The sequence below is a fragment of the Cuculus canorus genome, chromosome 2 (genome assembly GCF_017976375.1).
Source record: "Cuculus canorus isolate bCucCan1 chromosome 2, bCucCan1.pri, whole genome shotgun sequence".
NCBI lineage: Eukaryota > Metazoa > Chordata > Aves > Cuculiformes > Cuculidae > Cuculus > Cuculus canorus.
Genome location: NC_071402.1, coordinates 2,668,941 through 2,691,392, shown reverse-complemented (window position 1 = coordinate 2,691,392; position 22,452 = coordinate 2,668,941). Strand labels below are relative to the sequence as shown.

Below are 22,452 nucleotides of genomic sequence, written 5' to 3'. Positions count from 1 at the left end.
GGCAAAGGTCTACTTTAATGAGATTTGACTGGGTTTTTTTTGAGGAAGAAGGGAAAAATAATTGTGTTACTCTTCAGTATGAAGAGGTGCATTCTTGAATTCTTTCTAAACAAAGTAATATGTCTGACTCAGTTTATTCCCTTCCACTTCCAAAGACTGATGGTGTGAACGTCTCCTTTCTGAAACAGAGATGGAGAGAAGTCACTCGGTCCAGGGATTCAAATCTGCTCCTCATTGACAGCAGGAAGATGATCTGTGAGGCCACAGGAAGTGGTCCACCACCGGTCTGTGTGGTTTGACGGACAAGTGTGATGATGGACAAAGGTGCATGATGGGCCACTTGGCTTTTGAAGATTGCTGGTGGCCCATTGAGCCAGATATTTGGGACGTTATGATCCTGGCCTCAGGTATGTGTGATGTATGTGAGTGAGGTGTGGGACTGCCACGGCTGGCATTTCCTCAGAGGCACATGGGAGACTGAGGATGGTGATGTCACCCTGGGTGGTCAACACATGGAAGCAGTATGACTGCAGCCTTTGACACCATTTCACACAGTATTCTCCTAGAGAAGCTGGTGGCTAGTGGCTTAGAGAGGCATACTCTTCACTGGGTGAAAAACTGGCTGGATGACCATGCCTAGAGAGTTGTGTTGAACAGAGTTAAAGCTAGTTGGTGGCCAATCCCAAGTGGCTTGTTCCTCAGGGGTCAGTGTTGGGGCAGGTTCTGTTTAGCCATGGATCTGCTCATCTTCTGGGAGCCTCATAGTGGGCTATTCTCACAGAAGGCCTCGGAATAAGTATCTACATATGGAACCCCAGCGACAAGTAGGTACAAAATCATAGAATCGTAGACTCATAGAATCATAGAATGGTTTGGACAACCTAATCCAGTGCCTCACCACCCTCATCGTGAAGAATTTCTTCCTAATATCTGGTCTAAGCCTTCTCCCCTCCAATCTAAAGCCATTGCCCCTCATCCTATCACTCCATGATCTTGTTTAAGGTCCCTCCCCAGCTTTCTTGTATGCATCCTTCCGGCACTGCAAGGCTGCTCTAATGGATGGGGTACACAGGAGCATTGGGTGGCAGGGTTAGGAGGTCACAACCCAGGCAGTTCATGGCAGTGGAACTCACCAGGACCTATATTCTCAGCTTCTTGGCCCAGGTGGCCAAGAAGGCCAATAGCATCTTGGCTTGTATCAGAAAAAGCGTGGCCAGCAGGACCAGGGAAGGGATTGTGCCCCTGTACTCAGCAGTGGTGAGGCCATGCCTTGAGTCCTGGGTTCAGTTTTGGTCCCCTCACTACAAGAATGTTGTTGATGTTGCAGATGACACTAAGCTGGGAGGAAGTGTCGATCTGCTGGAGGGTAGGGAGGCTCTGCAAAGGGATCTGAACAGGCTGGACTGCTGGGCTGAGACCAATGGGATGAGATTTAACAAGGCCAAATGCCGGGTCCTGCACTTGGGGCACAACAACTCTATGCAGTGCTACAGACTGGGGGAAGAATGGCTGGAGAGCTGCACGGAAGAGAAGGACCTGGGGGTGCTTGTTGACAGCCGACTGAACATGAGCCAGCAGTCTGCCCAGGTGGCCAAGAAGGCCAACGGCATCTTGGCTTGTATCAGAAATGGGGTCACCAGCAGGTCCAGGGAGGTTATTCTCCCTCTGTACTCAGCACTGGTGAGACCGCACCTTGAATACTGTGTTCAGTTCTGGATCCCTCACCACAAGAAGGATGTTGAGGCTCTGGAGCGTGTCCAGAGAAGAGCAACAAAGCTGGTGAGGGGGCTGCAGAACAAGTCTTACAAGGAGCGGCTGAGAGAGCTGGGGTTGTTTAGCCTGGAGAAGAGGAGGCTGAGGGGAGACCTTATTACTCTCTACAACTACCTGAAAGGAGCTTGTGGAGAGGAGGGAGCTGGCCTCTTCTCCCAAGTGACAGGGGACAGGACAAGAGGGAATGGCCTGAAGCTCCGTCAGGGGAGGTTCAGGTTGGATATCAGAAAAAAATTCTTCACAGTAAGAGTCATTGGGTACTGGTACAGGCTGCCCAGGGAGGTGGTCGAGTCGCCTTCCCTGGAGGTGTTTAAGGAACGGGTGGATGAAGTGCTGAGGGACATGGTTTAGGGAGTGTTAGGAATGGTTGGACTCGATGATCCAATGGGTCCTTTCCAACCTTGTGATTCTGTGATTCTGTGAAGAAAGACATTGAGGTCCTGGAATGTGTCCGGAGATGAGCAACAAAGCTGTCAAAGGCTGGAGAACAAGGGTCATGAGGAGCGTCTAAGGGATCTGGGGCTGTTTATCCTGCAGAAGAGGAGGCTGAGGGAAGACCTTATCACAGCCTACAACTCCCTGGAAGGAGGTTGTAGAGAGGTGGATGTTGGACTTGATGATCTCAACGTTTTTTTCCAGTCTGGGTTTGGTGTCACCCCTATGAAAGACATGGAGATGAATCAGAAAGCTGGAGGAGACATAAGGCTGTAGTCATCCGGTGTAGGGTCCCAAGGGAGAAGGAAGAGAAGCCTGACACAAAACTAAAACTGAAATAGGATTGTGCTGCATGCCTGGGCTAAGAAGAGAGGCCAGACCTTCTCAGTCACCTCCCCTCACCACCACTGGAAAGGCAGACAGCAGAATTTACCGTGCAGACATTCAAGGTCACCCTGAAACCCCTTTTTATGAGGGATCCTTGTGCATGCAGAAATGGGAACAGTATTTGGCTCAGTGATGCACAGAAGAGGGGGTGATGAAGATTTAACCTCCTCAGGTCCTGACTGAAAAAGTGGGGTTTGCAGCACCAGGAATGAACTATGGGAAGTCAAGAACCATTTCTGCCTGGGGTACTACCAAGAGAGTAACATGAGCACTAATTAAAGCTTGTTGATATAATTACCACTCCATTCTCTTCCACTTATGCCAAACTAAGCCTTCAGAAGTCAAAGAGTCCAGCCATGGCTTGAGAGACAGATGGAAGAGATTACACAGAACACCTTTAAAAGGACAACCAAAAAGCTCATTCGTGTGTAGGTGACCTGTGGGAAGAAATTAGAGACTTTGTTGTCTGACCACCCTCAGCAGATAAATAATCTACCCTGTCTACAAGAGGTGGAGCAGTCTGGATGCAATCCACCAAGCTAGAAACATGGCACTATTTTGAAAGACGTGAGATATTTGTCTCACCATCCCTCCAGCAACACAGGGAACCCCAGGGAACCACTGTAAGCTACCTCAGTTTGCAGAGACTTTGCATCACACTCTTCTCAGGATCGTGGCAACAGAAGGTATTTATGAGCCCTCCTGCAGCTCTAGAAGCAGTTATTCAAAGGCTTACTTCTGATTCAAGCCAATCATTCATAATTGCAGCCTAATTAATATTCTTACTCCAAGTCAGGATTAAGTAATTTGTTGAAATTCCTCATGCTCCATCTTGCAGTGGCTCAGGATTAAGAGCTGGAGAAGCAAATCCCAGAGCTTGGAAAAGCTTGTCTGGGCTGAGCCAAGCTCTCCCTGAGTCCATATTCTCTTTTACATAACAAATGTGCTCAGCTGGCAAAAAATATCACTACTATGGCTTAAAAAAAGACATAGGAAGAATCAGCCTATGTATCATCTACTCACTCCCTGGAGGACATCCACGATGGGCAGCCAGCCCCTTCCACAGCCGCACAGAAGAATCATAGAATGGTTGGTGTTGGAAGGGACCTCAAAGCCCATCCAGTTCCACACCCCCCTGCCACGGGCAGGGGTACCTCCCACTGGATCAGGTTGCTCCAAGCCCCATCCAACCTGGCCTTGAACACCTCCAGAGATGGGGCAGCCACAACTTCCCTGGGCAACCTGGGCCAGTGTCTCACCACCCTCACAGGAAAAGATTTCTTCCTAATAGCTCATCTAAATCTCCCCTCTTTAAGCTTAAAACCATCCCCCATCATCCTATCCCTGCACTCCCTGATAAAGAGCCCCTCCCCAGCTTTCCTAGAGCCCCTTTCAGTACTGGAAGGCTACTAGAACCCCTTCCTGGAGCCTTTTCTTTTCCAGGCTGAACAACTTCAACCTTCTCAGCCTTTCCTCATAGGGGAGGTACTCCAGCTCTTGGATCATCTTTGTGGCTTCCTCTAGAATCAAACAGATCCATATCCTTCCTTGCTGAGGACTCCAGAATGCAGGGCTCTAGGTGAGGTCTCACCAGAGCAGAGTAGAAGGGGAGAATCCCCTCCCTCACCCTGCTGGTCACACTTTTGATGCAGCCCAGGACGTGATTGGCTTTCTGGGCTGCAGTTCTCCTTCATTGGGCATAAATCCTAAATAGTGGAGTTTTATCCTTGCCTTGAAAGACTTTTCTCTGCACCCTCATAAGATCATGCTTCATTTTATTCCAGGGATCCTATTTCCCATAGGTTCATTGTTTCTTTTCTTTGTAGCCCCTCTCCTTGCCATCAGCAGTGCTGCATTTACAAACTTGGCAAAGCCCAATGTCTGCAACTTGAGCTTATTTTACGCCATTTCCAACTTGGCTGGCTCTTGACAGACACAGTACAACTGTCTAAATCCAGGGAGTTCCTTAAGCAAATGTTTTATTTATGCCAAACCACAGACATGATCATCTCTTCCGCTAAATCATGTTGCAAAAGAAAATGCTTCCATTCATTATGTTCCAAGACAGAGGATCTGAAGCACAGAAGTGATAGTCTCAACTAAATGTCATTCTATGTCTTTCATCTCATATGGACAAAACCATGCCCCTTTAAAGTTTCTGTTCTATTTTTCCCATATTTTCTTTTCAATTTCTGCAGCGTCAAACATTGAGGGAGGAAGGGAGAGGAGGAAAAACCCTTAGGAACCCTTCACATTTCTCATTGTCGCATCACCACAGGGGTTTCTCATTTCTCACATGCCTGCCAGACTACAGCTGTTTTGTTTTCTCCTTAATCTGATCACTCTCCAGGGAGCAGATGCAGAGTGTAAGCAGCAGCTCAACAGCCAACACTCTTTGCTGATGACTTTTTAACACACCCGCTTCCCTCTCTGCACCAATTAAAATGAATCAGCCAAAAGCCCATCTCTCCCAACCACCTACCCGTGAGCAAAGGCCCTGTCATTAAGTAGATGAAAGCAGCTAAGCAGCTTTGATGACTACTCTTCTTCAGATCACCTGCCAGGACACCTTCTCCACCCCACGCAGCCCTGATGGGCAGGGGAGCAGGACTGCCAACCCCCCGGTCAGCCCCTGCCGCTACAGAAAATGGCTCAAAATGAGAGGCTGATGCAGTTTTTTCATCAATGAGGATCAATAATCTGTTGGCCGCACACCAAGAGCTTGACTCATCCTTCAGAGAAAGCACAACATGGAAAGGTTTCTGAGGAGCACAGCTTTGTAAAAGGGCTTTAGTGTCTGCTAAAGGTGCCAACATGCAGGCTTTATGTTCCCATCTCTCCAGGATGCTGATGTAGAAGCAACAGGCAGGGATGGAGCGTCATTGGAGCCTCCAGCTGCTCAAAGAACTTCTGACGCAGGGAGTCCTTCACCTCCAAGCTACAGATTGAGATGGTCATTCAGCCATAAGCTGAACATCCCTCCAAGACTCAGCAGGCTGGTGTTTGGTGGAAGGTGAAGCTCACCAAAGGTCATAAAGTACAGCAAAGCCTCTGATATAGGGCTGAATGACTCCATGACATAGGGCAGGCTGGAGGAGAGTAGACTAAAGGGGGATGGTGTTGCTGCCTTCAGCTATTTAATGCTGGGGGAGATATAGAGAGGCCAGAGCCTCACTCTCCTTGGAGATGAACAGAGAAAGGACAAGCAGCTGGTTACTAGATGCATCAAGGGAAATTCCAACCAGATAAAAGGAAGAAAAGTTTGCCAGGGAAGTGATTAGTTGCCAAAACAGGGACCCTGAGATATAGTGGAAAAATCTCCCTCCATGAGATATTGAAACTTGGCTAGAAAAGGTCCTGAGAAATCCAACCAAAGCTGGCCCTCCTCTCAGCAGGAGGTTGGACTCGAGCCCTCCATAGACCCTCCCAACCTCTGCATTGCTGGGAAGAGACTGGGCATGGGCAGCAGATATCAAAGCAAGACAAAGGAACTTCTCGTTCCCTCGTACCACCCAGAGGTTTTTGATAAGAGACACAGTATCAGAGCTTGCTCTGTGCTACCTTACAAAATCATAGACCGGTTTGGTTGAAAAAGACCTTCGAGATCATGGAGTCCAACTGTACCTGTCCACTACTAAACCAGATCCCTGAGCACCTCATCTACCTGTCTTTTAAATACCTCCAGGGATGGTGACTCAATCACTTCCCTGGGCAGGATAAGACATCCCCAGCCCACAGGCAGGGAGACAAACTCTCAGCCCAGAGAAGTTTTTAAGCATCATTAGAGCAGCCCTAAGCCTGTCCCAGTGTAAGCAATCAGCTTTCTTGCCAGTAAATTTGTCTTGAGGTCTCTTCCCAAGCAATACAAACAGGCTTTTAAGAAAACAACATTAGTAACTTGAGAAGTTACAGGGCAAGGTACCACTTCTGGGTTTGCCTGGAACCCGATCTTCCCTTTTTGCAGTTTTATTTCTTTAAAATAAAATTAAAAAAAAAAAAAAAGGAAATAATTGAAAAGGAAAAATGCTGAACTTCTGTCTTTGCATTTGTCTAGTCAAGCATGAGCCGACAGTGAGCCCTGGCAGCCAAGAGGGCAACCATGTCCTGAGGTGCATCAAACACGGCATTGACAGCCGGTCAAGGGAGATGATTGTCCTGCTCTGCTCCACATTGGTATGGCCACACTTTGAGTGCAGGCTTAGGTGCCACAGTATAAAAAGGATCTAAAGCTACAGGAAAGCACCCAGGGGAGGCCACAAAGTTGGTGAAGTTTTGAGGGGAAGTCATATGAGGAGTGGCTAAGGTCACTTGGTCTGTTCAGCCAGAAGAAGAGGAGACTGAGGGGAGACCTCATCGCAGTTCACCACTTCCTCACAAGGGGAGGAGAGGAGCAGGTGCTGATCTCTTTTCTCTGATGACCAATGATAGGACCTGAGGGAGTGGCAGGAAGATGTGCCAGGGAGGTTTAGGCTGGATACTAGGAAAACGTTCTTCACCCAGAGGGTAGTGGAGCCCTGGAACGCCCCCAGGCAGGCAGTCATGTTGCCAAGCCTGACAATATTAAAGAAGCATTTGGACAACACCCTCAGACACATAGTGTGAATGCTGGAGGTGTCCTATGCAGGGACAGGAGTTGGACTCTATGATCCTTGTGGATCCCTTCCAACTCAGGACTTGCTATGATTCTATAAAATACAGGCAGAAGAGCTAGTATCTTGACTTTGAACTACTAAGTGTCATATGGCAAAGCTCAGACTTCTATGCACCAGCAGAAAAGGCACTTCCTTGGAGAAGTGAGTTGAAGACATCCCTGGAAGGGCCAAAGCAGTTAGGAATCATCTCAGTGTGCCAGTATTGCTTGGAGTCACCACATAACCCAAAAACTGTTGGGCTACAAGAGGGATTCTCATCTCCCATATGTCTGTGATGGGCCATGACCCTGCTCCATGGAGTCCCGAGTAGTGGAAAATATGTCAGATTGGGCATTAGGCCAGAATGCACTCTCATGCCACTGTGATGTCAGGGGTGAGTAGCTCAATTTCTCCAACCTCTATGGCCTTCAACTTCATTAGCAGAGCTCTCTCTGGAGTTGAGCCACCTCAGTTTTTCTCCAAGCCTGGACTTCTGGAGAGAAACAGGATGCTTTGACAGAGACAGGGGAGCTGTTGAGGAAAGAACAGTCCTGTAAATGTGAAATATTGCCAGAACTCACTTTGTAGATTCAGCACCCCAGCAAAACCAGGCTGAGGATAGCCAGGGCTATATGAAACAGCAACTACCCTATAAACACAGCAGAGGATAACAGCACTGATGAGAAGCTGCTGAAGGAGAGGCCAAGGACCAAGCTACTAATTTCCCTCCAAAGCTACAGTAGGATTTGCTTTCTGGAGTGATTTTTCCCCTATTACCACCAGAAATATTTCCCCCAACTGCTGAGGCTGCTCTTACTAACACAGCTCCTTTCTCTCACACACTGCTTGAAGACTTTTTCCTCAAGGAACTACATAAAGAAATCTGTTGGTTCAATGGAAACACCCATAGTGCTCATCCCATTGTATCTCATTCTTTTTATTCTGCTACTGGAAAACAGGAGCACTGTTTCACTAGGGGGTTGGCTAGAAGTACTACATCACTTGAATGCATCAACCTCTCCCAATTCTCACAGCCAGAGGGATTAAAATGCTAATCAAGTCACCTAGAGATGACAAGTAACACTATCAAACTAATCATAGAATGGTTTGGTCAGAAGCGACCTTGAAGATCATCCAGTACTAACGCCCTGAGGGAGTTTGGGTTGTTCAGCCTGGAGAAGAGACGGCTCTGGGGAAACAGTACGGCAGCCCTCCAGTACCTAAAGGGGGCTACAGGAAAGCTCTTGATCAAGGAGTGGAGGGACAGCGTGAGGGGAAATCATTTTAAGCTGAGAGAGAGAAGATTTAGATCAGATATTAGGAAGTAAGTTTTGACTGTAAGGGTGGTGAGGCACTGGCACAGGTTGCCCAAGGGAGCTGAGGATGCTCCATCCCTGGAGATGTTCAAGGCCAGGATGGATGAGGCTGTGAGCAACCTGATGCAGTAGGAGGTGTCCCTGCCTATGGCAGGGGAGCTGGAACTGGATGATGATGACCTTTAAGGTCACTTCCACCTCAAATCATCTTATGACTCTACAATTTCTATCAAGCCAAACCCCCTGCAGACAACTAAGCATACACAGACCCCATTATATAGGCTGAGCCCTGGCCCAAACCTCTGCACATCAGCTTGTAGTAGAACCACATCCTGGTGGATGCTGGTCTCTTCTCCCACGTGACAGGTGATAGGATGAGAGGTAATGGCCTCAAGTTACACCAGGGCAGGTTCAGACTGGACATTAGGAAAAATTTCTTCACTGAAAGGGTTCCCAAGCACTGGAAGAAGCTGCCCAGGGAGGTGTCCCTGGAGGTATTTAAAAGACAGGTAGATGAAGTGCTTAGGGATATGATTTAGTAGTGGGCAGGTACGGTTGGGCTTGATGATCTCAAAGGTCTTTTCCAACCTAGTGGTTCTACGATTCTAGGAATCATACAAAAAGCCTCCAGTCACCAATACTCAAACATCTTCCAGATTTAATGAAATGCATTTCAAGTATCTGACTTCCAACCAAAACAGCAATAGTTTAAATACAAGAACAAGTGTCTGTATATGAACACATGGGAAGCACCAAGAGCTTTGGACTCTAGAGAGAGACCTGAACATCAGCCCTGAGATGCCAGAAGGCTTTTCTGGCAGTGTAACAGCTGGCTTACACCTGAAATTCACTGGTATATAGGCTAACTATTGCCAGGTACATCATGATATCACTTATCTTTTCCTTCTGAAAAGCAGCCAATTAGTCAGGAAGCAGCAGCAGTTTTGCTATTGGTCCCTGCCTGCTCCATTCCCAGCAGGAGATGACATGGGAGGAAGCAGTCTGATAACGAAGCTGTCATCCAACACAGGCACAGCTCCAGTAAGATCAGTATTGCTTCCCCAGCATGCTCACATCCAATTGTAGCTTAGTCCAGCCCCACAGCCAGCATTCCCCTTTCCCATTGCTCAAGCTAGGGCTGGTGAGTTTAATTTGTTATGGATACAGTGAGCTGAGCCAGAGCCAAGTGGAGCAAGCCAGGGAAAGAAAATACGGACCCAAATGAGACCTCCTCACTCAGACCAAGGTTTAACCACATAGGCGTTATGAAAGAACACTTTACTCATGCCAAGGTGATTTGCAGCCCTCCAGTGTGCTTTTTACCCATTACCCTCCCCCTCCCTCCTTCCCCTACCATTTTCTCCCTCCCATAATGGTTTTCCGTTTTTATTAAGTTTGTGAAATTGCACAAATTTCTCCTCTCCTGAAGGTGAAAGTTCTCAAAACACCCTGATATTTTGCCCTTCCTCCCAGGGTATCCCTGACCCAAGCTCAGGTCTTACACTGCAGCTGCCTGTGTCAGTGCTGTCATTGCCTTGTGTTTCCCCATCAAGACAATTCAGGGAGTCTGATAAGGGCAGCACAGCTCCACTACAACAGTAAGACAGGATTAGATCTGATCTTGTTTATCAGCACAATTAAGGCTCTCCTTCAATCTTCTCAGGCTCTGGAGGAAGAAAGAGAAGATACAGAGCATTTGGCAACTCTGAAAAGGAATTAAAAGTTCAAAGTCACTGCAGTCAGGATGAGTGTCACAAGTCAGCAATATCTGTTCCAACTAGACATCATGTGTTCCTTTGTACCCAAAAAGGGAACAAAAAACTCATATCAAAGCCTTTCATCAGACAACCAAGAAGGGGTGCCCCACAACTGCAACAGCAGCAGTGTGTAAAAAAAGCTTCCCAACACCAGCAAATGAGCACAACATAACATGAAAGCCACCATCTCAGAATTCGAAGTCCTCATCAGCCATGTCAATCGCCCAGGCAAACTTCTCCCTCTGTGTCTTGTTGTAGATCTTCTCGATGGGCACACCAAACTTCTTACACCTGTACAGACCACAAGACAGTAGTGGGGATATGATAACCTATCCTGCTCTGATCCCACCACAGCGGTGCTCTCCACTCAGGGCACATCATCTTTCACCCATAAACTCCTTCGCCCCAAGCTCTTTGAGAAGTTAACTTTGTTCCACTGCTGATAAAGACACTCAAAGTGACCTCTTGCCCTAAACCCAGAAGGAACATCCTGCAAACATGGGAAGCCTTATCTTCGGCTTTTGCTTGCCTCCTCCAATGCTTTTGGTGTTTCTCTGGGCAGAAGAAAAGTTTATTCCTTTCCCCCAAAGGCTCAGACATGTGTTTATCCTCCCCAGACAGTGCAAGATGACCTGCATGTCTCCAAAGGAACATTTGCCCCATAGTGCAGAGCCCTGCACTAGGAACACAACAACCCTGTGCTGCACTCCAGGCTTGGGGAAGAGTGGCTGGAAAGCTGTCTGGCAGAGAAGGACCTGGGGGTGTTGGTTGACAGTGGCTGAACATGAGCCAACAGTGGCCCAAGTGGCCAAAAAGGCCAGAAACATCTTGGCTTGTATCAGAAACAGCGTGGCCAGTAGGACCAGGGAGGTGATTCTGCCTCTATAGTCTGCACCTTGAAACCTGTCTTCAGTTTTGGGCCCCTCATTACAAGCTAGACATTGAGGTCCTGGAGCGCATGCAGGGAAGAGCAATAAAACTGGTGAAGGGGCTGGAGAACAAGTCTTGTGAGGAGCAGCTGAGGGAACTGGGGTTGTTTAGCCTGGAGAAGAGGAGGCTGAGGGAAGACATCATCACTATCTACAGCTCCCTGAAAGAAGGTTGTAGAGAGGTGGGTGTTGGTCTCTTCTCCCAAGTGATAGTATGAGAGGAAATGGCCTCAAGTTGTGCCAGGGGAGGTTCAGATTGGATATTAGGAAAATTTCTTTACTGAAAGGGTTCTCAGGCACTGGCAGAGGCTGCCCAGGGAGGTGGTGGTGCCCCCATCCCTGAAAGTGTTTAAAAGACAGGCAGATGAAGTGTTTGGGGATCTGATTTGGTAGTGGACAGGTATGGTTAGACTTGATGATCTCAAAGGTCTTTTCTAGCCAAGGGATTTTATGATTCTATAGCATGCTCAAGACTTACCAAGCTATGCTAATCCTGGGGTCCAGGTAATTCAGCTTGGATGTGCCCAGAGCTATCTGCTTGTTCTCCTCCTTGTCCGTGGCCTGGACATTCAACCTAGCCAGCTGCTCTTCCAGCCTCTTCAACAGCTTCTTTTTCTTCTCCACGTTGCTGAAGGCAGAGGAAGAGCAACAAGGACAGCATGAAAAAGGAGAAAAGAAGCAGCAGAGGTAAAATACAGTTCTCCTGGTCTGCTGTTGCCTGGGAGCATGAAGTCAATGAGCTTCAGTTCAAAGTAGTCTCTACACCCACCTTAAGTACTGAGCCTAGAAACATCCCCGAAATGGCAGAGTGAAAGATAACATTCAGCACTAACTTATTTCTCAAGTACGTGGACCCGATGATGGCTTTAAATTAATGACTTTTAATTGGAAGGGGGAAGATTTAGATTGGATGTTAGGAAGAAAATCTTCACAATGAGGGTGGTGAGGCACTGGCACAGGTTGCTCTGGGAAGCTGTGGATGCTCCCTCCCTAGAAGTGTTCAAGACCAGATTGGATGAGGCCTTGAGCAGCCTGGTCTAATGGGAGGTGTCCCTGCCCATGGCAGGGTGTTGGAACTGGATGATCTTTAAAAGGTCCCTTCCAACCCAAACCATTCTAGAATTCTGGATAAGACACTTGTATAAAATGTTGGGAAAACACAAAAATCAACATCCAAAGATCATCTCCCTCAAATCCAGACTTCATTAGGAACAACTGTTTCTGTAAACCTGCTCTGCATCTCACCAACACAGATAACAAGAAACCTCAGAGGACAACATAAAATACAAGCCTCCTCCTGTCTCTAGGCATCAAGTCACATTTGGGGTCTGGAAGAGGGGAGTAAATTTGGACAGAACCCATGCAATGACTACTGCAGAGATCAGATAGACTACAGTCTACAATGCAAGTGTCTCACAAGAGAAGCATGCGTAAAGGTCAGGCTTTATCCCCAGCTCCAACCCTCAAGCTAAGCATCCTTCACACCATGACATTTATAGGATAATCCCAAGCCAGCAGCTTGGGTTGAAGTCTCAGCATTCAGTGAGGTTCACCCTGTCACAAAGAAATCCCCCAAAGGAGCTCTTTACAATCCTGCCGTTGCAAGGAATGATCCACAAGACCTTCATCCTTCTACCAGGCTGACATGGGATAAGAAGCACATGCTACCCAACAATGGCACATCGGTTCTGATGAGCTGCACATAGGGTTTGGGACTGCACCATCTCAATACATAGGTCCTCTGCAAAAGAGGATTGTAAGGAAGAGCCACTCACGCTTCTGCTTTGGCATCTTTTGAGTCTTCAAATTCATCTTCAGCTTTTTTCAGCTCTTGCTGGGCTTCCTCCACCTGTTGCTTCTTGGCATCTATCTGTAAGGGTAAGTACAAAGTAAGCCCAATCTCTTGTCCTCCTTGGAGTTTTCAGATGCCTCCCTCTCTCCCTTTCCTTTACCACGCTGCTCCCCAATTTCTCATTTACTTCAGTCCCAACAACTTGCCCTGCTGCACCTGCTGAAGCTCAAGTACTTCTCAGCACCTCATGAAAGTTCCTCACAGTACTGATGCCAGAAACATCTGCAGAAAGTATCTGTTCATCTTGTGCAACTGCCCAAGACTGACTGGCCCACAATAGTGCTGGAACCCACTGCAAAGTCCCAAGCTCACCAGTAGAGTGTAAAAAGCTAAGGACAATTAAAAGTGGTAGCTTGAGGTACTTTCATAGCAGACCCATGAAATTACAATTAGTTCTCCTGCAAACAGCCACATGGGAAAACCAGTTTCCCTGGTCTCAAAACAATTGTTTCAAAGCCGTGCCGTTGCAGAAGGCATCTAGTTTGGTTTGAAGACACAAAGCAATGACAAACAACCTCTGTACCAAGTGTACTTCATCCAACATTTGAGCTTATCCCACCTCTCTTCATCCCTGGGTTGCTGATGTCTCTGCACCGATTAAAACAACCACTATTCCTGGTTCATTCCCTGAGATGCCTCATCAATATGGTCTCTTTAGGCATCAGGTTATCAGAAACGTAGAATGGTTTGGGTTGGAAAGGACCTTAAAGGTCATCCAGTTCCAACTCCTCAGCCATGGGCAGGGACACCACCCACTGGATCTCCCTGATAGAAAGCCCCTCTCCAGTTTTACTGGAGATCCCTTTAAGTACTGGAAGGAGGCTCTAAGGTCTCCTTGAAGTCTTCTCTAAGCTGAACAGCCCCAACTCTCTCAGCTTATCCTTATAAGGGAGGTCCTTTGATCCTTCTACCCACCCTTCCCCAGAACAGATCAGAGGTGAGATCAAGTCTGGGGGCTCTCAGTTCAGTCTTTCTCACCTTGGTCTGGAGGTTTTGCATCGACTTCTCAAAGGTTTTTGGTGTAGACCTCTGATGGTTGCACAGGATGGCCACAGCTCGGTTAGCTCGATTGTAGGAGAGGAGCTTCCCCGCAACATTGTCTTCAGCTGGAAATAAAAGGAAACATCACTATGTCTCTTTTCTGAGAGCTGGGAAAGGCAGGGAACAGACCAGAACAAGAGCAAGAGAGCAAGTTGTTTGCCTTTCTGGTCTTTTCTCAGGGGACATCATCACTGGTTGTGGAAACTGGTGAAGGACACTTCAGCATCACTGAACCTATCACTGTGCCTTATCACTCATCTATCCAAGGCTATCAGTCTGTCGCTGAATGGGTAACTGTTTCTCACTTTGCATGGTTCCCAACCCACTCCATGCCTCCATAAGTTACATACCACTGTACAACATGGTCCATGACCTGCAAGTGGCTGAAGGGACGCCAAGGCAATGGATGGACATTTCTGAAGCCACTGCCTCCACAATGCAGTCAGTGATACCATAAACTCTGTTTGGAACTCACAGTTAGTGAGCGCCTTGAGCTGCTCCTGCAGGGTGATGGAGGCATTGTAGGTCCTGAACACTTTGGCAGTCAAACCATCCATCAGGCTCTGAAGGTGTTTGTTCACGACGGATGTCTGAAAGAAGGAAGACCAGACAGAATAAGATGGAAGGACGGAAGGAAGGACGGAAGGGAACAAGCAGAGTTCCAACAGAATACTTGCTTTTCAATCATCTTCTACATAAGCAATCAAATTCAGCATTAAGTCTCTTGTAACTTCCAGATCTACTTGTTGGGTCAGGCTCTCCTCTACCAAAACCAGAACAAAATCTCACCTAAAGCCACAAAATTTCTCTGGAAGTCAATAACTTCTGTCCATCTGTGTCCAAGAGGATACATCTCACATCCAGTATCACACTCCACATATATCGCATCTGATATCTGTTCTACAGAGCACATGGGGCTACAGCTGGATTGGAAACAGAAGATCCCAAGAACAGTCTTTGAGGTTCAGAGGAAGCCTTACTGGCACCAAGAATGTATTCAGTGCTGGTGAGGCTGAACCTTGAATATTGTGCTCACTTTTAGGCCCTTCACTGCAAGTAAGTTATACAGGGGCTGGAGCATGTCCAGAGGAGGGCAATGAAGCTGGTGAAGGGGCTGGTCAACAAGGGTTATGAGGAGCAGCTAAGGGAACTGGGATTGTTCAGCCTGGAGAAGAGAAGGCTGAGGGGCGACATTATCACTCCCTACAACACCTTGAAAGAAGGTTGTAGTAAGGTCAACGTTGGCCTCTTCTCCCAAGTAAAAGGAGAAAAGGAAATAGCCTCGAGTTGCAGCAGGGGAGGTTCAAATTGGATAGCAGGAAAAATTCCTTTACTGAAACAGCGTTGAAGCACTGGAAGTGCTTGCCCAAGGCAGTGGTGGAGTCACAGTACCTGGAGATGTTCAAAAAACATGTAGATGTGGCACTTTGAAACATAGTTTAGTAGGCATGGTAGCACTGTATTGATGGTTAGATTTTATGATCTTGGAGCCCTTTTCAAACCTGAACAATTCTGTGATTCTAAGAAATCCTATCACAGATAAATCCTATATAACAAGAGAGGAGCAGCCTCTTCAGAGGAAGGATGAGCAAGTGGGAACACAGGTAGAGGGGCAGCATGGATACAGCACCTCGTATGCCATACTGAGGAAGTGTTTTGCAGGGAAGTCGCTCAGGAGGGAAGGCTTGCAGCACATCTCTGCATCACCCCTGTACTCTGACAGCCTCTCACACTTCTGCTGAGCCCCGGTAAGGTGCAAAAAACTCAAACAGCTGAGGCTTAACACCTCCAGCGATGCCCTGAGCAACATGAGCATGGGCAGGTCTAAAAAAAGCCCAAGTAGATGAAGGAGGGAAGGGACAGAAAGCAACCTCCTTAGCAGGGCCACAGGTTACTCCGGGGTGCAGGCAGGAAGATGCCTGCCTTCAGAGAAGTGGAGGTGCTACCAGTGCAAAAAAAAAAGGATGAATAAAAATATCACAGCATCCCAACAAGGCATTCAAACAGTTACAGTGGTGTCTCTGGAGAGAAGTTAGTTAAAACCAGGATAAGGGATGACACTAATGCAGCAGCACAGCCTGGGAGCCTTCAGGCAAGGCAGGGGTGTTATGGGTCTGCTTCTATTCCCTTTGGGCCATCAGTGCTGTTTGAAAAGCTTAGAGGTGACAACTCACATTGAGCCTGTCAAAGAGATCATCTGTTGGGTCCTTGTTCTTCATGAACACCTGCAGGTTCTTGAACACCTGAAGAGGAGAAAAGAATGGTCCTTAGCCAGGGACAAGGAGCAAATTCCTCTAAGACATCTCCCTCATCTCCATCTGCCTCCTCATCCAGATAGACTTAATCAGACTCATACAGTGCATAACCTACCACACTATCAGCCTTCTCAACTTCAAAGGCTGCCACTGGGACCTCAAAGTGACTGGTAGCACAGGTTGCATTCCATGTTTCTATCCCTAGCCTTCCAGTTTCCCCATAAACACCATTAAAATCATCTGTCCCATGGACAAAGAGAAAAATAACATACCAGTGAGCACAGTTAGAATCATAGAATGATTTTGGACAGAATGGATCTTAAAGATCATTCAGTTCCAATCCCCCCGCCATTGGCAGGGACATCTTTGACTACACCAGGCTGCTCAAGGCCCCATCCAACCTGGCCTGGAACACTTCAAGGGAGGGGGCATCCACAACTTCCACAATGTGGGCCAGCGTCTCACCACCCTCAGCGTGAAGAATTTCTTCCTAATGTCTGGCCTAAGTCTTCCCCCCTCCAACTTAAAGCCATTGCCCCTCATCCTATCATCTCATGCCCTTGGAAAAAGTCTGTCCCCAGTTTTCTTGCCCCCCACCTTTTGGGTACTGGAAGGCAGCTATAAGGTCTCCCTGCAGAATTTCTGTTTTCCAGGCTGAAACTCTCTCAGCCTGCCCTCATAGCATAGGTTCTCCAGCCCTCTGATCATCTTCATGGCCTCCTCTGGACCCATTCCAACCACTCCATCTCCTTCTTCTGTTGGGGATTCCAGAACTGGACACAGGACTCCAGGTGGGGTCTCATCAGAGCAGATTAGAGGGGCAGAATGACCTCCCTCATTCTTCTCTCCTAATGCCCACCAGTGAACTGAGGATGCTTCAGCAGGAGATGGGACTTTCTTGGTTCGTGGCTGGAACAACCTTGTAAGCCCTACCCCAAAGTTTCTCCCCCTTCTCCAAAACAGGATCAGTATGTCTGTGAACTCATCACCCAGCAGTGTTGCATCTCACACACATGCTGCCACTGTGGTGCTAAAGCACAGAAGGTAGCTCTGCAATAGGTTTCAGATGCAGATTTGGGACCGATGACCACTGAGTGAGCCAAGCCACCCACCTAAACCTGCACCAAATTCCCCTATTTGCCACTGCCTCCATTTCTGCCCCACTCACCATCTTTTCCACTGACACTTTGTTGTAGTAACGGATCGAATCTTTCCCAAGGAAGTCGAACTCCACCACGTGCTTCTGCCCATCCAGCTCAGGGTGCAGTTTGATGTGCTCCACTCGCAGGGAACAACAGCCAACCGTGTCTGCAGTCTCCCCTTCTTCCTTCTCATTGCCAGCTCGCAGGGCCAGCTGGAAGGAGACAGTGATTCATCCACCCTAGCCTACCTCAATTCCCTTCTCCAAGGTTATTAAAATGGATGTGGACACCAGGATTAGGCAGGGGGAAGCTTTCTTAGGACAGTGCCTCACTGAGTGGCTGCTCGGCCCCTGGTGGAAACTGCACAGTGACTGCCTCCAGCAGGAGATAAATTTCACTTCTAAGAAATCCTAAAATACCCCCCTTTCCCCAAATGAAGTTATCTAGCTCTCAGCTGGGGTCTTTGCCATCCTTTATGACCACTGCCAGATGCATCATGAGAAGCAACCCTGGCCAGTATGACCAACGGACACCAAATAAAATTAGAGGGTGGGGTGGATCAGGTAAGCTAAGCCCAAACCTCAATAGGAATGGGGGCCTGGTGGCCATAGTGAGGTTAGAGATACCTTATCAATGAAATAGAGGGCCACTGCTCTTTGCCGTTTCTTCATCTCCTTGGACTTCCAGTCGACTCGGTACTGTGCACGGATTTTGTGGACTACATCCTTTAAGCGCCGGGCTACTTCATATTTCTGCCAGTCCTTCTCCCCCTAGAAAAAAAAGAGACCAAGAAGTCTTCACCCACTGCCCCATCTTCCTTCCACCGCTACCAGCCAAACCCTGCTCTGGGAACACACACAGTATCTAAAAACTGTTCAAATCCCATTGTTTTCTTAAGAAAAATCCATGAATTTGAAAAATCCAAGTAGAAACAGATTTAGGGTTTCTGTGCCCTCTGATGGCTGCGCTGGACCTGGAATCTTGGACAAGTCTGAGCTGCTCAAAATAGCCTAGAGGTGTCCTCCAGCAGCCAGCACGTGGCAAACAAGGAGCCAAGTGAGAAGCACTGCACTGCCATGACCACTGCTGCTTAGATGTCACCAACATGTAGCAACACAATGCACTCGCTCAGTTGTGCCCAACTCCCATGCAGTGTCATTTACTTTTAGGACCAGAAGTAACTTTAAATCACTTCTGTCTCCACACAGCATTCACTGCCTCCATCCCATGGCACTACAAATGGTGATCCCACCTCCTCCTACCCTCAGTTTACCATGACAAACAAATTCAACCCCAAAGACTCTGGTCCCTATGGACCCTCTCAGCCCATCTCGCTTTCAACAGCCTTCCCTGGACACACACGAGCAGCACAGCACTGGGATGGCTCTGCCAGTATCAATCTGCTTGTATCAGAAACAGTGTGGAGAACAGGACCAGAGTGGCGATTCTGCTCCTGTACTAGGCCATGCCTCAAATCCCATGTTCAGTTTTGGGCCCCTCACTCCAAGAACAACATTGAGGGGTGGAGCACATCCAGAGAAGAACAACAAAGCTGATGAAGGGGCTGGAGAAGCGTTATGAGGAGTGGCTGAGGGAGCTGGGGTTGTTTAGCCTGGAGAAGAGGCTGCTGAGGGGAAACCTCATCAGTGTCTACAACTATCTGAAAGGAGGTTGTAGCGAGGTGGATATTGGTCTCTTCTTCTAGGTGACAGAACTAGAGGAAATGGCCTCAAGTTGCACCAGGGGAGGTTCAGATTGGGAAAAATTTCTTCACGGAAAAGGTTCTCGGGCACTGTCAGAGGCTCCCAGGGAGACGGTGGAGTGCCCATCTCTGGAGGTATTTAAAGACAGGGACATGAAATACTTAGTGATATCATTTAATAGTGGACAGGTATGGTTGGGCTTGAGGATATCAAAGTTTTTTTCTAACGTAATGATTCTATGATTATGCAACCCTCCCCCTGGAAAGGGCTTGATGCTTCATAGCCATCTATGTTCTTTTCCTCTCATCACCCAATGGCACATCAATTAATTTAGTTTAATCCCTTTTCTTTTGGTAGGGAGAAAAAGATGTATATTTTTGTTGATGTGCCACATCTCTGCTTTACCCTAGACTTTCCACCTGGCAAAAGATCAGTGACCCAAAAAGCAACAGCTCTGCCTGAGCAGCAGCATCACTCCAACCTTCAGCTTGGAGCTGGGGTTCAGCATGATGTACTTCAAAGAGTTCTGGATGTTTTCCGTCCACGAAGCCAGCCAGGTAACTGTGTTGTCAAAGCGTACCTCCTTCCACTTGTGCCCTTCTGGTGGCTCAGGGATCTTGGAGTCCCTGTGGGCAGAGCAGAGTTACAGCACTCAGGCCATGAAGAAACAGGTCATCAGCTCAACTGCTCCATCATAGTGAGCCAAGGATGGTCACCACATTGCAGCATGACTTATAGAAAACATACAACCCACCCAAAACTGCTTTACAACATGACCAGGGCTTTATCCTTTGGATGCTGGAGACAACAGAAGAACATACTAGGCTGGTGGCAAATGTTTTCAACCAAGGCCACAAGGTCTTCATACAGGTGGTTTAAGACCGACACAACAAAGGGCAAACACTCTTAACTGTATCACCACTTTTCTTCCCTCCAGTGAGGATCCTGATACTTCCAGCCAACATGTAGGAACACAGAAGGAGTTGCCCCTTTTTCAGAGAGGCAATAGGAGCACTGCAGTGTTTGCAGTTGATGTTGGGTGAACACCAGTTGCTGCCTCCAGTCCCCAAAACTGCTCAGTTTTCGGGAACTCAGTTCTTCCCACAGTGACTCACTTGCTACAGTTGATGATAATATCTTCTGGCATGACCCTCTTCTTCAGCATGCCCATTTTGGGATGGTCACCACGTCCACGGAACAGCCCTGGTGGCTCAGTTTTGAAGTTGCCTATCTTCTCCCGGTGCCCATCCAGGATGCAGTACCCATACTCCTCCTGGATCTTATCAGCCGCCTCCTTCAGTTTCTGAAACGAGCACCATCCCACCATCACCCTACAGGATGAAACCAAAACCCCATGACTCATGTCTGCCTCTCACTACCCTGCTTTCCATGGAGAAAGCAAACTGGAAAGACAGAGCTGAAAGGGTGGAGGAAGAGGTGAGCATGGGTTCAAGCACAATCCCAACAAATGGTCATCTCCATCCACTTTGTAAACTCTCACAGTGATGCTACCCCAGCATAGTGTGCTGATGGAACGAGCCTCTGTGTCACTAGCCCCTGAGCAAGGTCCACCATCCTCTGGACAGGGTAGGACTGTCTGGTCTCCTGCAAACCTATGAAACATGCAGCATCTGCTGATAAGCTTAATGAAGAGGAGAGAAACCGTCATGGAGACGGAGCTGGTCCAAAGGCCAAAGAGGTCCCAGTTCAGGGCATAACACCAGAAAAGGTGTCAACTGGGAGACAGAACACCCCAAGGTGATCAAAAAACAAAACAGCCAGCCCCAAACGTCATACGAATCAGACCTCACCTGCTTCTCCTCTTTGGAGAGTGCTTTCCGTGCCTCATTTTTGTCCACAAAGTACTTGTGGATCTCCCTGAAGTCACACTTATCCAGGTCCTTGATTATCTTCTGCTCCTTTGAGGTCATCTCCTGAGCAAGAGATGAAAAGGGTAGTGTAAGATCAGGAAGTAAAACCAACTCTGCACAGAGCTGCTGTCTATGCCTTTCCCTCACAGAAGGGGAAATAAGAGACCCACGTGCCAGCTCTTCAGGAAGATCAAAAGGGAGCAGCCACTCCAGCTGTCCTAGCCACATCCACCCAAGGGCAGACAAAGCTGCCATGGTAGGAAGCCAGGCTGCCACTGGACACCTGAGCTTACACCCATCAAGAAGTGAAACACAGCAGGCTCTGGGGTGGAGCAATATCTGTCCTCTCCTGTGGAAACAAGTGGTCCCCAAGCATGGCTGCAAGCAGCTTGGAGAGACTGCAGAAGTGGCACAGAAGGTTTTGAAGGCACAGAAGCTTGCCCTAAGTGAGGTCTTGCTTTTGTTTGGGGACTGAAACACATGGACCTGTGGGACCAGGAGGTTAATCCTTCAGAGAGACACATGCCCCAAACAATCTGCAACCTGCTTTCTTAGGTAGCATCAGTGAAACACAGATGGAATGCAAGTGCCAACGTGAAGCCCCAGCCCTAACCCACAAGAACCAAGGAAATACATAATTTAGAATCTGATAATTCATAGAATAGTTTGGGTTGAAAGAGACCTTAAAGATCATCTACTTCCAACACCCTGCCTCCGCCATGAGCAGGAACACCTCCCACTGGATCAGGCTGCCCAAGGCCCTATCCAACCTGGCCTTGAACACCTCCAGAGATGGAGCATCTACAACTTCCCTGGGAAACCTGTTCCAGCGCCTCATCACTCTCATAATGAAGAAATTCTTCCTTTTGTCTAGTCTAAATCTGCACCTCTCCAGTTTATAGCTATTGTCCATAGTCCTATCAATACAAGCCTTTGTAAGCACTCCCTCTCCAGTTTTCTTGTAGGCCCCCTTCAGGTACTGGAAGGTCGCTACAAGGTCCTCCTAGAGCCTTCTCTTCTCCAGGCTGAATAACCCCAACTCTCTCAGCCTGTCCTCATAGGAGAAGTGGCTCCAGTGCTCCGATCATCTTTATAGCCCTCCTCTGAACCTGCTCCAACAGGTCCATACGTGCCTTATTTTGACGATTCCAGAACTGGACACAATACTCCAGATGAGGTCTTACAAGAGAAGAACACAGGGGAAGGATCACCTCCCAGTTACATGATTATAAAATCATAGAATCACTAGGTTGGAAAAGACCTTTGAAATCATCAAGTCCAATCGTACCTGTCCACTACTAAATCATATCCCTAAGCAGTTCATCTACCCATCTTTTAAATACCTCCAGGAATGGTGACT

At 47.9% G+C, this 22,452-nt stretch overlaps 1 protein-coding gene across 7 annotated transcripts in view; it reads right to left on the bottom strand.

The window, feature by feature from the left end:
• The window catches only part of TOP1MT (DNA topoisomerase I mitochondrial), a 38,792-nt gene that overhangs the window by 10,280 nt on the left and 6,060 nt on the right, over positions 1–22,452 (bottom strand). For 5 of the 7 annotated variants that reach the window (XR_008448553.1, XR_008448554.1, XM_054058981.1 and 2 more), the window contains 10 exons: positions 21,033–21,155; positions 20,337–20,524; positions 19,703–19,847; positions 18,145–18,288; positions 17,545–17,730; positions 16,296–16,364; positions 14,597–14,711; positions 14,059–14,186; positions 13,004–13,098; positions 11,707–11,856 (listed from right to left, as the gene is read on the bottom strand). Coding sequence is in view for 5 of the 7 variants with exons in the window: in XM_054058981.1 (XP_053914956.1) it covers positions 11,707–11,856; positions 13,004–13,098; positions 14,059–14,186; positions 14,597–14,711; positions 16,296–16,364; positions 17,545–17,730; positions 18,145–18,288; positions 19,703–19,847; positions 20,337–20,524; positions 21,033–21,155 (1,343 nt within the window). In the remaining 2 variants the exon portion in view is untranslated. Of the gene's footprint in view, positions 1–9,900; positions 10,591–11,706; positions 11,857–13,003; positions 13,099–14,058; positions 14,187–14,596; positions 14,712–16,295; positions 16,365–17,544; positions 17,731–18,144; positions 18,289–19,702; positions 19,848–20,336; positions 20,553–21,032; positions 21,156–22,452 lie in introns of those variants that run through there. The other 2 variants (XM_054058982.1, XM_054058983.1) reach the window with 2 other exon arrangements.